The sequence below is a fragment of the Macadamia integrifolia genome, chromosome 9, assembly GCF_013358625.1.
Source record: "Macadamia integrifolia cultivar HAES 741 chromosome 9, SCU_Mint_v3, whole genome shotgun sequence".
In the NCBI taxonomy this organism is placed as follows: Eukaryota; Viridiplantae; Streptophyta; class Magnoliopsida; order Proteales; family Proteaceae; genus Macadamia; species Macadamia integrifolia.
Window position 1 is genome coordinate 13,281,158 of NC_056565.1, and position 13,729 is coordinate 13,294,886.

General features: G+C 37.3%; 1 protein-coding gene across 2 annotated transcripts; it reads right to left on the reverse strand.

The window, feature by feature from the left end:
- Positions 1 to 449: 449 nt before the first annotated feature.
- On the reverse strand, positions 450 to 11,895 carry LOC122089913 (probable phytol kinase 2, chloroplastic). Of its 2 annotated transcripts, XM_042659687.1 has the most exons (7): positions 11,727 to 11,884; positions 11,409 to 11,595; positions 3,627 to 3,694; positions 3,412 to 3,543; positions 2,828 to 2,943; positions 874 to 988; positions 450 to 770 (listed from the first exon to the last, which is right to left on the reverse strand). In XM_042659687.1, the coding sequence occupies exons 2-7, from the start codon at positions 11,523 to 11,525 to the stop codon at positions 593 to 595; spliced, it is 726 nt and encodes a 241-aa protein (XP_042515621.1). In that variant the 5' UTR covers positions 11,526 to 11,595; positions 11,727 to 11,884; the 3' UTR covers positions 450 to 592. The 2 variants fall into 2 exon arrangements, with proteins under 2 accessions (XP_042515621.1, XP_042515620.1); XM_042659686.1 differs by having other exon boundaries at positions 11,409 to 11,895.
- Positions 11,896 to 13,729: the final 1,834 nt, after the last annotated feature.

Here is a 13,729-nt window from a genome sequence, read left to right on the forward strand (position 1 = left end):
TTATTGTCTCGTGTCAAGGATCGAAACTTGTCTAGTGAGAAGTCCAAATTTTCCCCTATCCTCATCAGGTAGTTTAGCTGGCAAAGACCAACGAATCACAATTAAGAGATAATAAGTTCAACTCTTTTGGGGCTTACCCACAAAAAATAAACTTCATATTCCAGTTCAGAGAATGTGTGACTCTACTCTCTTAAGATAAACAAAAGACCATAGCCTGGTATAAGTTTTGTTCTCAAATGCTCTGGTGCGGGATGAATTGAAGGTCCTCACCTTAGTCAATTCTTGCATAAAGTGACCCTGTGTCTAGCGCAGGGGTCTCTCACGGACAGAAAATACTAACCTTTTTTTTGGTGGGAGGCCTGGGGGGGTGGTTCATTGATGTTTTACAAGAGCTGGACCAAAACGCACCATAATTTCCCTAGTCCATCCTGATTCCTGATGCATGAAGATTTGGGCATCAAAGACAATTTTGCAAAAGCAAATTCAATTACACTTACTGTACAGTGACACAGGAATGCATTTTAAAATTACACGGGAATTTCGGGAACTCCATTTCAAATGGACCAGATTCCCATTTTCCTTGCTCCGAGCATCAGAAAACAAGGTTGCCAATCAATACTGATGTCAAAGGGACTGTGAGGTTGTCATCCAGCTCTGAACTTATTGGAAGTGATTCCACTACTGCTGTGAGTAGAGACACGATGAGAAAGCCAAAAACCATTTCCCAACTTCTGTGAACCAACCCAAACAAGGAAAAGTAGTGCATATACCTGTAGCAAAGTTCATCATAAACAACCCAAATATCACTCAATCGCCATATAAAAATGGAATGAACTAAGTTGTAGAATACTGTAAATCACACAAGAAAATTACATGATAGAAGCTATGAAACCAGCAGATGCCATTGCAATGCTCCCAGCAAAGGACTTGTTCCTGTTATAGGGAAGCTTCAGGCTTCCAAACCGCCTGCCCACAATGTCCGCTAAACCTGAAATGGAAGAAACCCAGAAGTTCTGCATAAGTCAACAAAGGCGAGTCATAAGCAATATCAATGGTAAACCCAAAATGGTCAACAAATCCAAAAGCTTTGCATCAACTCAACAAACGCAAGAGTGCCAGCTTAGTTTTATGGACAGACAACTATATGCAAAAGATATGCATACTATTACTATTCACAACACCATAAAATAGATCCTAGCTACCCACTGAAACATAATCAGTTGGTCTTCAAAAGTTTATTTTGTGTAGTTGACCATCCTTGAAGGAAATTATAGCTACAAGAGATACTTTCAGGGTAAGCTGCCAGCTATGATAATAATTAGAACAGAAAAGAAAAAAAAATAATAATAATCTACTCAGCTCCTTCCATAGACACCACACCATGAGGCTACCATCTTCAACAAAAAATATTAAGCTCAGAACCGGGAGGGGCCATGTGACGGAGGACCCTACATCCATCTCAGAAAGTCAAGTTCAAGCCCAGAAAGGTAAAGTAAAGTAACTTAAAATGAGTTTACACTTCAAAGTAATAAAAATTATAGAAATGGCACTCTTGAAACTTGGAAATTGGCATTCAAGCCCAATGGTTAAGTTGCACTATTGCAACATGTTGCTCACAGGTTCGAAACTTGGAAACAGCAAACCTGCGAAGCAGGGGGTAAGGCTGCGTACACTTGCCCCTCCCAGACCCTGCAGTAAGGGGAGCCTCGTGCACTGGGTCGCTCTTTTTTTAGAATTAGCCAACTTAGAGCTTTGGACATGAAGAAGGTAGGCAGGTTCAGGTACCTAAGGTCAATGAGGCAGGAGTTCCAGAAATTTAATAAAGAGATAAATACAAGACTATTTGGCTCATAAAAATCAAATACAAGTGGCAGATTTACAAAACCTGCGGCTAACGGGCCCAACTAGAAGAGAGAAGATAGAAGGCTTGCAAATTAGGAATAAATTTAGGGTTTCATCACCCCCTAATTATCTACATGAGTGTGATTTTTTGACTCTTACTAGAATTCCTAATTTGATTGTAATTCTGATTTTAGAAACTCCAATGAATGCTTAACCCCTCTCCTAAATAAACAAAATACTAATCTAAGAAAAAAACTCAAAATAAGACAACAATTTAAGTAGAATTTGAAAATAGTAATCCCATCACAAACACACACTAAATTAAAATGTTGGAAAGGTAACTCAATAACCTTTAAAACAACACCAAAATCACACTAAAAGAATGAACTTTGACCTTCCAAAAATAATCCTAAAGAAAAGTGACAGTAACTAATTTCTTGTGATGCAATATTCCCAATCACCAAAAACTAAACCATGTTTTAGGAAATGATTCTTCATTAAGGGATGTCCCCGCATCATTCCCAAATTTTTGTAGGCTATAATATGCATTAGCCACATAATCTGCTGCTTCCTTCTTATGCCTTTTGGAATGGCAGGTTGCTGTTAGCTTGTTATATTGGTAGGGAGCTCACTAGATAGCTTATTTAATGAATCATTCATAGATCCCTATCATCAAATGTAAAATATCTTGCTCCTTTAGTCAAATGCCTGTTTACTTTGGTAGCCTTATCCTTCAGTTTATTAATGTGGAAATGATTTGAACACCACCTATGGTCAAATCTGTTACAACTTACAATATTGAAAAGATAAGTCCAACAACTATGGTTTTAGAGCAGCACATATCTATATCTTGACTTTTTTAGTCTTCCCTCATTCTTCCACAAATGTGCAAACTAACTGAAATTCTAGCCAAGTTGTCAACACAATTAAACTTACAAGGAGTTGAAGTTAAACAGTAGTAAAGAGTTGAAGTTAACAGTAGTACCATCTCCAGCACATAGATTGCAAATTGCTGCGATTGCTATGGGGGACGTCCGCCAATAAATTGCACAAGCCAGTGTTATAGTGGCAGCATAGTATAATGGTCCCTTCAGAAGTTCCCTAAGGCATTCAGAAAGGAAATTTGGAATTGCAATATGAGAATTTAACTAGTTGTCAGTCAGAAAACCCGAGAAATTTAAGAAAATCCAAAATAGTTGACCTCTGTCCAGACCAACCTTTACAGAGCACCTGACTCAGTTAAAGGTGTTAGAAGTCATCATCTAATGGCCCAAGAAAGAAGGGTCTCCAATGATGAAAACCAACCCAACTGATGAATCCAATCTTTAGCATTTCATTCCACAGGAACAAAGAGTAAGCAATAGGTTGAATAAGAAAAAATGTCTATCAGATGATTATGATTTCCCAGTTAAGCCAACTCCTAGTATTGAGATCCTGGTTGGTCGCACAGTATTGTAGGACCAGAAAACTTTTTGACTGCACACTTGATCAGAAAGTACAGGCATAGATGAAACCAACAGAGGTTTGGCATGCAGACATCCAGACTTTAGTATTGCTCTAAGTTGTTACCTGTAGTCTCCATTTCTACTCATGGACTTGACGATGGCCTCATCTTTCAATAATCCAAGTCCTAACAAAAGCATTCTTATGATATTTACACCAGGTACAAGAGCCGCTAGAACTGCTGCCTGGTGTCCAGAACTGTAATGATTAGACATAGCTGATTTATCAGGAAGATGCACTAGAAAATTATGGGGAAAATTCTCTTCAGCCATATAGACTACCTGAACAGTGGCCAGAAAAGCATGAAGACGAGACCAACGCTTATATGCACAAGCTTCCGCGAAATTTTCTATAGAAAACCAACAAACAGTGAGAAACTTCGAAGCATAAAATAAATAAGTAAAACATAAATGAATGAGAAAATGGGAAATTAAATAAATAAACCCACGGTTCTCATATCAGAAAAAAGTTATAAGATTGTTTGTTTCATCTCTTTTTTTTTTCCCCCTTATAAGATTCAATTGCCCAGCCCCTTTCCACCAAATATGTAAAGAAGTCCTTTTCAGGGCATGTAAAACAGTACTTAGATTTTAAGAAATTAAACTAAATTGATATTCACTTCTACAGAAATCTAACAATGTCAAGTTACGTAAGAGATCCAGGAACATGCAAATATTTATCCTTGAACTCTTCAATGTTATAGTCCATTATTAATAATCCATGAATAAAAAAAAAAAAATGGTTATCACCCGTTGCATTTGTATCAGTTGATTTTTCCCCCCCCCCCTTCTAAATATGCTCTTGTGCAACAATGAATAAATCTCAATAATTACAAATAATTTCTTCACCATCGTGTATCCTACATCAAACCATGCTTGTGGTGTAGTAAAATCAAGATGCTTACAGTTTAGTCTTGTATTGTTAGCTGGAAGATTTATACATGAGGCTTTGCCATTGTGGGGTCTGCGGAGGGTCATAATGTACGAAGCAAGAAAGGGATCAGGGGGCTTTATGATCGGAGAAAGGGAAGGGGCATGGTTGGTGTGTCATTGGGTTGTGGGGGGACCCTCGTCAATCAAAAGGCTTATTGATTTGATTGAAGACTAATACAGTTAGCTTAGCTAGCGTTCCGGGAGAATGACGTCATTTAGTCAGTTCATAACAATCTCTATATAGCAAGGGGCAAAGCTTCTACGACTGCTTTCCCCTCATGTAGTCGTCTAGGAAGGGGGGAGACCCGCCGAATTAACATCAGAAATCCCCAACATGAACAAAGACAAAATCTTGAATTGCGTATAAAAACAAAACGAACCACTTCTATTACCTCTTAGCCAGGATTTAAATCTATCTCCAGAAAGCAAGCTGAGTAGTTCTCACTTTGTCTAGTGACCAAGCTTAAAGAATGCCGTAAAATGATCACAAAAACTTCAAACCGATTCGCCACGTGAAAGCGAGCCCAACGGAAGCGAAACATTGTTCGTTCCCTTTCTTCAAGTAGGTAAAGTAGGCATACAAACCACCTTAGTTTTGCCTTAGACTCTATTGGAACGAAGCAAAGGAGGCTGAATGGAGAAAGGAAAGGGACACGGGCCTACATGGTCCTAATCAAATGGGGTAGCCCTAGGAGAATATGATCTCGCAGCGAGAAAGCCAGCATGCAGCATATTCTACAGAGTCCCTTTGGCTTTAGCTATGCTCTCCCTTCCTTCTCGTTCCCCACGAGTTGCAATGCTCCTGAAAAAAGCCTTTTCTCGGATGAGATATCCAGTGAGAGACCTTCAGACCAAAGCATTGCCATAGCATAGCACAGATACCCAATCCTACAACTTGATCAGTCTCCCATGTCCAAACGTCCGGGCATAACTTTAATTAAGAAGTAAAGCCATCATATAGCCCAACTTGTGACTAGAGCTACCAAACATAGATACCCAAGCCATACCCCGCTTTGTAGAGAGGCTGTTTCACGACTTGAACCCACGACTACCAGGTCACAATGGAGCAACCTTACTGTTGAGCTGAGATCCACCCTCTTAGTCAACAAGAGAATATATCATTAAATTTAAACCACTCCTCGTTTGTTCCAGTGGAAAACAAGGTCCAAAAATGGCATAGTTTAATTGGCTAAGCAAGGGATTGGGAGGAATCAGTGGTGGCCTGGGCATGACTTACCAGTGGAGAAATAGATTACGTTATGTTTTTGTTTTTGTTTGGGGTTTTCTAATTAGTCTATGTTTTGGGGTCTAGGGTTTCTTTATTTGATTGCACATTTCTATATAGCAATGAAATTTCAGCTATTTAACAAAAAAAAAAAAAAAAAAAGGAAATTTTTCCTTGGAAGCCATTTTGCACTTCTGTAATGAGAAATAATTTATCAACAATCACAAATATACCTTCAGTCAATGGCATCGCCTAGTCCCTCCCAGTTTCAAAAACAAAAGAGAGAAGAGAAGGTAATGTATCCAGAACCAGAAAAACTTAGTCAGGACTGTTGGGGATTCTTTACCATAGAATTATATGAATAACCTCATTGATGTTAGAATACAAGAATCATAAACCAATCATAAAAGATTAACCATGGGTGTAGTCCTTATACCAAGAACACACAAACATATAGATTTACCCCATACATGATAATCAATGGGAGTAAAAGAATACCTGTGTGTAATTTTAGAAATCCCATAAGTATTGATCACATAACTCTCTCCCATGTGCTTGAAGATTAGTCCCATGAAAATTATAACAAAGAACTACACAATGGAGTCCCAGTCGCTAAGATCTTCTGCAGCCTTTCACATTTGGCATGCACTATTCCTGTGGGGGAATCCGTGCTTCCAAAACCATGAATGTGTTAAAGTGACAGCTTCAGGGACCTTTAGCTTCTATTTATAATATAATCTCTAAAATCCTAATTCATTCCCACAATGGATTGGGCTAGGAGTTTCCTAATCAGAGTGGGTCTATAATTGCTTGGGCCCAATGGATCAATTAGTATCAGTTAAGCCCACATAAAAATCCTAACAATCTCCCATTTGGGCTACACTGATACTAATGTCTTTCTATTGACACCTGACCAAATAATCCCAGGACTAAACACCACTCAAATAAATTTTGATTCAATCAATAATCTCTACTGTTGAACAATTTAAGAAAATACACCTCAATATATGGCATATAACTATCTAATGTTACAAACAATAAAAAACTATCAATCCAAATCACCTGGAAACATATATATATATATATATAAGGAATTGATATCATACCTATGATCACATGAAATATACATTTTCTTATAGGTCATTTTCTGAACTAAAGATCAGCCTACGTTGAAAACCTCACAGGTAGTAAACTTTGATATTAATCAACACTTAGGCAAACCGCCATTTTCTTGAATTAATATCTTACTTTGGCATACCGCCATGGCTAACCGCCACTTCCATAGATTTAGGTTAAATACCACCATAAATCACAAACTTTGACAAACCGCCTGTGGTTCATCATCACTACCATGGATTTATGTTAAATACCATCATAAATCACAAACTTTGGCTAAATACTACCATACATCACGAATCCTGACGAAATACCGTCAATTTCCTTAACTTATCGTCAATTACTTTGACTAAGCACTGCCAATAAACCTTAGGAGGCACAACCTTTAAACTTTGGCTTTTGCCACCATGATATCTTTGGTTAAATGAGATTATAAAACTCCCACTAACCAAGCATATCAAAACCTCAATAATACCAATGTCAGAAAACATGGCTCTTGAGCACTTTGTCGATAAACTTGGGTGACATCACCTTTGGGCAAATGTCACATTTACCTTTGGAAACACACAAGTGAACTGAATGTACTACTTTGGTGGGTTTCACTCATTCCTATCATGTTTCCACATTTGAGATGAATATATGTACAGAAATGTATGCTTTAATGTGTTTCTTACACAACTGAAGACAACACAAACAAATGAAGCATAAATGTACATAAATAATTCAGAGAACAAGATTTAAGATAAAATCATTCCAAAATTACTCTAAAATCATTAAAAAATTAATAGGGTAACAAAATAACCGGGCTAGAAAATGAAATATGCACACCAAATAACCGGGCTAGAAAATGTAATATGTTCAACTAGCAAATAAACTACACAAGAGTCACAACCATAACTATGTTCCTATCCTTTGGGCTAAGAATGCACTGGTCCTCTTGCAAATCCAAATTTACTGTGAAAATACAATTATTTTTGTCACCTATGGGCTTAGACGCCTCTAGGTTATAGTCCTTTCCATACATGTATTTTCTTTAACTTGGGTGACATCACCTTTGGGCAAATGTCACCAACTTTGCTGCGCTTGAAAAAACTATAAAAAAATAGGATGCACCACTTTGGTGGATTCCACCAAATCCTTTCATAGCTTTCTAGAAATATATTGTGCAGCATAAAATGTGCGGAAGCTCACACCCAGTTTAATTCTAACATATTTATCCATCATAGGGTGTTTCAAACAAAACATACAAGTACAAAATGACATGAATATGAATTTATTATATATTTCAGCCATAAATAATTTTTCAATATCATGATAATAATAATTCAATACAAAACTCAAAATAGTTCTTTTGCATGAAAAACAATATAGTACACTGAATTTATCCTCCCACTAGCAATTTAGTATATTGAATTTATCCTCCCATTAGCAACTTAGTATATTGAATTTATCCTCCCACTTGATTCGACCAGTCATAAATTAATCCATTTCTTGGATAACACAATTCGTTAAATGTGACATACATATAAACTTGTTCACATAGGCCCAAAAATAAAAGAAAACAAAACATTTTTATCAATTAATGTTCATAAATAGGTTTTCAAAGAACAATAGCAGTGTTTGAGAACTTGGTATTGGATTGATCAAAATCGATACTAATCCAACCCAACAAATCCAAATTGATCCAATCGGAATACAAAATAACACATTAAATAAACCTATAACCTATAGTCATAGTCATGAAACACTCATCCACCCTATTGCCATTAATCAACTGTCCAATACCTTTTAGGGCAAAAATCTTTGCTTTAAAAACATATTACCAAAGTATTGATTTGGTTTTCCTAGTATAGAAAACTAGGTTTTTGAGGCATATATAGACCTCCATATTCTTAAGCCACTTTTAAAGACATTCAGTTTAATGGTTCAACTCAAGGAAGAATAATTCATTCAATATATAATAAATGCATGTAACATCAATAAAATTAAAACCAATATTACATCAGTAACCATTAAACGTAATCAGAGTGTCAACCGAACTACATTCTCAACCTTTGGGTCTAGAATGCACTGGTCCACTCAAAAACTACAATGACTGTGGGAGTTCTTCAACTTCGAAAATTACTGTCACTTTTGGATGAATAGCAACTTCTAGATTAAGGTCTACCAAGAGTACACTTGTATTTATGCTTATTTTTTATAATGTCGCCTTTGGGCAAGCATTACCTAATTCCTGTCAACAGTTTTCTATGTCTTTGAAAATAAGACAAAACCTTTTTGTTGCAAACCTACCTATTGTAGTAATCTTAGATTTTACCACTTTGGTGGTTCCATCCATTCCACTGCAATAGCTTGCAATTACATTTGACAGGTTAAATTTGTGGGTTATTTAAACATGAACTAAATATCAATTTACATGTAAAAGAACAAGCATGTAACTATTAACAAAATAAACATTACAACGCTCAATTATCAATTACTTCAAGAGTGTCAACCGGAGCTATATTCCTGACCTTTGGGTCTGAAACATACTGGTCCACTCAAGTTTCCACTATTACTGCGAGACTTCTTCTAACTTTCGAAAAAATACCGCCATCTTTGGATGGATAGTATCTTCTAGGTTGAGAAATCCCTATTCTATTTTTCACTTGCTTTAATTTTAACTTCTCTTTAATAATGACACCTTTGGGTGAATATTAACAACCTTGCTACCAACCATTATTCTGTCTTTTCAAACAAAGAAGAACTTTGATTTATATTCTATTACAATAAGGTTGAACTTTATCACTTTGGTGGATTCCATCCAATCTTACTGTAATAGTCTACAAATTCATTCCGGCAGCTAAAAGTGGAATTGTTTAAGCATAATAAAAAATATTCATAAACAAAAACATGAACTATCATTAGTCAATAAATAAGTTAATAAATAAGTTCACATGGTGACATGCAAGTAATATATGGGCTAGTTTTCCTTTTATTTCTTACAATTAAGATAAATATGAATAAAAATCACAAAACTCCCATACTTTTAATTTTCACAAGACAGACCATAAAAGTTAACCAAAAGTATGCTCATAATATATCAAAACGAAGAGCACGAAAAACTAGACTCAACACAAAAAACCAGGGTGAAAAATTTCTCACCGTTTGCCTATACGAGCCATTTGAAGTTGCAGAAAAATGGGTCAAAATCAATATGGTTTGCCAAACCAAACTGGTTCGGCCCAAGTGGTCTAACCCGGTTTGGACATATTAGTTCCGGGTCAAATCCAGGTCTTCGGGTCAAGAATCCGAGTCAAACCTGAGGTCTTTGGGTAGGGTATCTGGGTCAAAATTCAAGTCGAATGGTCAACGACTCGATTAACCTTTGCCAGAATCAAACAGGGTTGGTAATGGGTTAACCCACTGCACCTTCGGGTTAACTCGGAAACCCTACCGAGTTAACCCGGCGATGACTCGCCAATGCAGTTTTTTTTTCTCTCTCCTCCAGCGGCGCGTGCCGACATGTCCAGAGGTTTCCAGTGACGTGCGACATACCGCCGCGACCGTCTTCTTGTCCTCTACAACTTTCGTGGAGAAAGTTTTTCGATTCGAGATCTTTAAGTGATGGTAAAATTACGATTTTCATGATTTAGAACCCAAATCTTGTACAAAATCAATTTTTCTTGATTCTAGCATTATAGGATTGGTTCTGATACCAATTGTTGGGGATTCTTTACCATAGAATTATATAAATAACCTCATTGATGTTAGAATACAAAAATCATAAAAGATTAACCATGGGTGTAGTCCCTAAACTAAGAACATACAAACATAAAGATTTACCACATACATGATAATCAATGGGAGTAGAAGAGTAATTTTAGAAATCCCATAAGTATAGATCACGTAACTCTCTCCCATGTGCTTGAAGATTAGTCCTATGAAGATTATAACAAAGAACTATACAATGGAGTCCCAGTCTCTAAGATCTTTTACAGCCTTTCACCCTTGGCACGTACTATTCCTGTGGGAGAATCCGTGCTTCCAAAACCATGAAGATGTTAAAGTGACAGCTACAGGACCTTTAGCTTCTATTTATAATATAATCTCTAAAACCCTAATTCATTCCCACAATGGATTAGACTAAGAGTTTCCTAATCAGAGTGGGTCTATAATTACATGGGCCCAATGGATCAATCGGTATCAGTTAAACCCACATAAAAATCCTAACAAAGACCTTAATGTGTCTGCTACCTGCATCCTCATGTAATTGCATAAGCTGATGTAGCTACTACTGATTGCATAACGAGGAAAGAAAATGATATTAAAGGCAAAATGGGGGAGCTGTATCCACCAAGAAAAGCATTCAAACTGCCCGTTTCTCACTAATCCTTACTCCTCAGCTCCTTTATACTGGAGGTGCTATTTGTTTTATAACGCAAGAAGATTCTGATAGAGAACGTCTGAAAGTAGGAGAATAATCCACTGAATAAGCAGAAGCAGGTGCGACCATTAGACGAATTGGTTCTAGATATCTGCAAATTGGGTTGGGATACCTAATGGGCTAGTCTTTGTTTGGGACTAGTGAAGCTCTAATGCTCCTATTAGTCATCTTATGTTTAGAAGAATTATCTGAAGTCAACATCCCAAAATAAGGAAAAGAAATCTTAAAAATCCAACTACACAGATTTCAATATTTCATGGTCTTACATCCCAATCCAAATGGTATTCATCAAAACTAATCTAGTATATGAATTTGAAAAGCAGTTAGAAGAATTCACATAAATAGATGAAAGAGAAATAGGAACCTGTTCGAGGATCCCAAGCTTCGCCATTTCACCCCAAAATCGAAGCAGGGAGAGAGCGACGCAGCCCGTGAGGGTTGCAAGGCAAAGATCTCTCGTGACCGGGTTTTCAGGCAACATCGAAGCGGTAACTGAAGTCTGATCCCGGCGAACCCTTCGGACAGCTGTGTTGTTAGATCGTTGACCGAGACTGTCACCGGAGGAAAAGGCAGAGGGTCTACTTAGATTCAAAAGAGTGAAGGAAACTGAGGCTGGAATGGTCGAGGGGTGTCGCTGAAAGCTGAAGAACCGAATTGAAATTGGGGAAGATATTTTACTAACCTTGGCGGCCATTAAAATCTTGGTTATGTTCTCCACCCTTGGGCGATTTCCCACTCCAGTAGACCAAGCTTGATCGATCCTGACGATCCATTATTTAGTTGATGACAAATTTGCAAAAGATGTGATTTGACGTTTCGAGGAACTTGTATCAGATTTACAAACCGCCAAATCTATGTATACGTAGGTTTTGAAAATTTTATTCCGAACAGAACTCTCTTTTGGGGGAGCGTGGTGCCTGCGCTAGGCACAATGAGGATGAAATGACCTCTCCACTCCTTTAAAGATTAAAAATATCAATTTTATTGATGTTCATCAACAATTTCATTGGCCCGTGCATACGCAGCCCCGTTTCCCCACGTGAAACACATTCTATTTTTTTATAAATGGGGTGAAATAAACCTACTTGCGTGGCTCTATGCCCAGACATAAGGCCGGGCAGGGGTAGGGATGTATTTTTAATACCCACCCCATGTGTCAAGGCATGGAAAACCCAATGTATAGGGTTCTTTTTTCCTTCTAAAATGTTCATTTTACATTTTGGAAGCTTCCCGTAATGTAGAGGTTTGTAAAATCCGTTTAATTGTGTTTAATTGAATAGAAACTATTACTTACAAAAAAAAAAAGGATAGAAATTATTAGGAATATTTTACTCATTTAAAAAAAATTATTAGGAATATTTTTTTTATTTGAGAGAAATAACGCTATCTCTTAGTGTACCTTACACGCCATACACTTAGGGAAGTAGAATCAGACTATGAAAAGAAGCCTATGACTTGGCTTCACTCCCCCATATGTGTGGGCATATGATACACTAGGAGATACTGTTCTTTAACCCATTTTTTTAATAAGCTCGAATTCGTTGAAAGACAAATAGCTCCCTCCAAAGGAAGTTGGCATTGTATAATTTGTGTGGTAGCTTAAGCCACCACTAGTTAGTTATGTGGCAATGCATTTGGCATTCTATAAGCTTTTCCAAAGAGCCTTCCTTGGCCAAATAGAAAGTCTCCGAGAAGCGGTAGGTCGCAACAACCATCCTTTATAGACAATAAACATTAATGAACTGGTTGTCTCATCCCATACTTGAATTGCTAACCACTGCATAAAAATCCTTTGTGAGGAGGCTGTGAGCAACAATAATGATTTAATGGTTAGGGTGCATGTCGGAGTCTTTCTAACCAATAGATCCTCATTATCACTCCCTGTTCACCGCAAAAGATTTGAATCCATAACCTATAGGGACCCTTCAGAGAAGATAGGAAGCAGTGTAGGAAGCATTGAATGCAAACAAAGTGGGTTCCTTGACTACTCCATAGGTGCTAATTTATCTCTTGAATGGAAGACAATTACTAATCACAATCTTGGTGGAAATGTTTAGGGCAGTTTTGTCCAAGTAAATTAAAAAACTAAATTGAAAAATCTGAGCTACCCTTAAGAACTCAAAACATCTCTGCTGCTCTCTCGTGGACTCGTGGGATGTGTCATTCTGTCCTCGGCGTCCTCGCTTTTATCGTTCTTCTTCGATCCTCTTTAATGGCGTCCACCAGCTCCTAACTGCTCATATGCCGAACTTGCACCGTATAAAACCTCTACTAGCCTATGATCAATCTCCTTCTGTAAGTCCTCTTGTCTTGTTCTACCTTGCTGCAACCTCTTCTTAATTTTTATTTGCACCTTTTTAGCGATTCGATTTCTAATTTTGGATTTTGGGATTCACATTTAGTTAGAAAATGCAAACATCAAAATGTTTCAGTTGAAAATATGCATTCAGTTTGCTTCAACGTAGTTTGTGATAAAAATTCGACTGTCTGGATGTTTCCTCCTTATACCTTCAGTAGGTAGAGCTTGATTTCAGAAAGGGTAGAAGCTTGCTTTAGACCTAGATTGGATGCTCTTGAATGGGCGGATGATTTTCTGCTTTACAGTTTTCAAATATAGTGAGCAATTTATTGAGGCGGTTAATGAATTTTCTTTGAAGAAACTGAAGGTTTCTACTCTGGTGAACT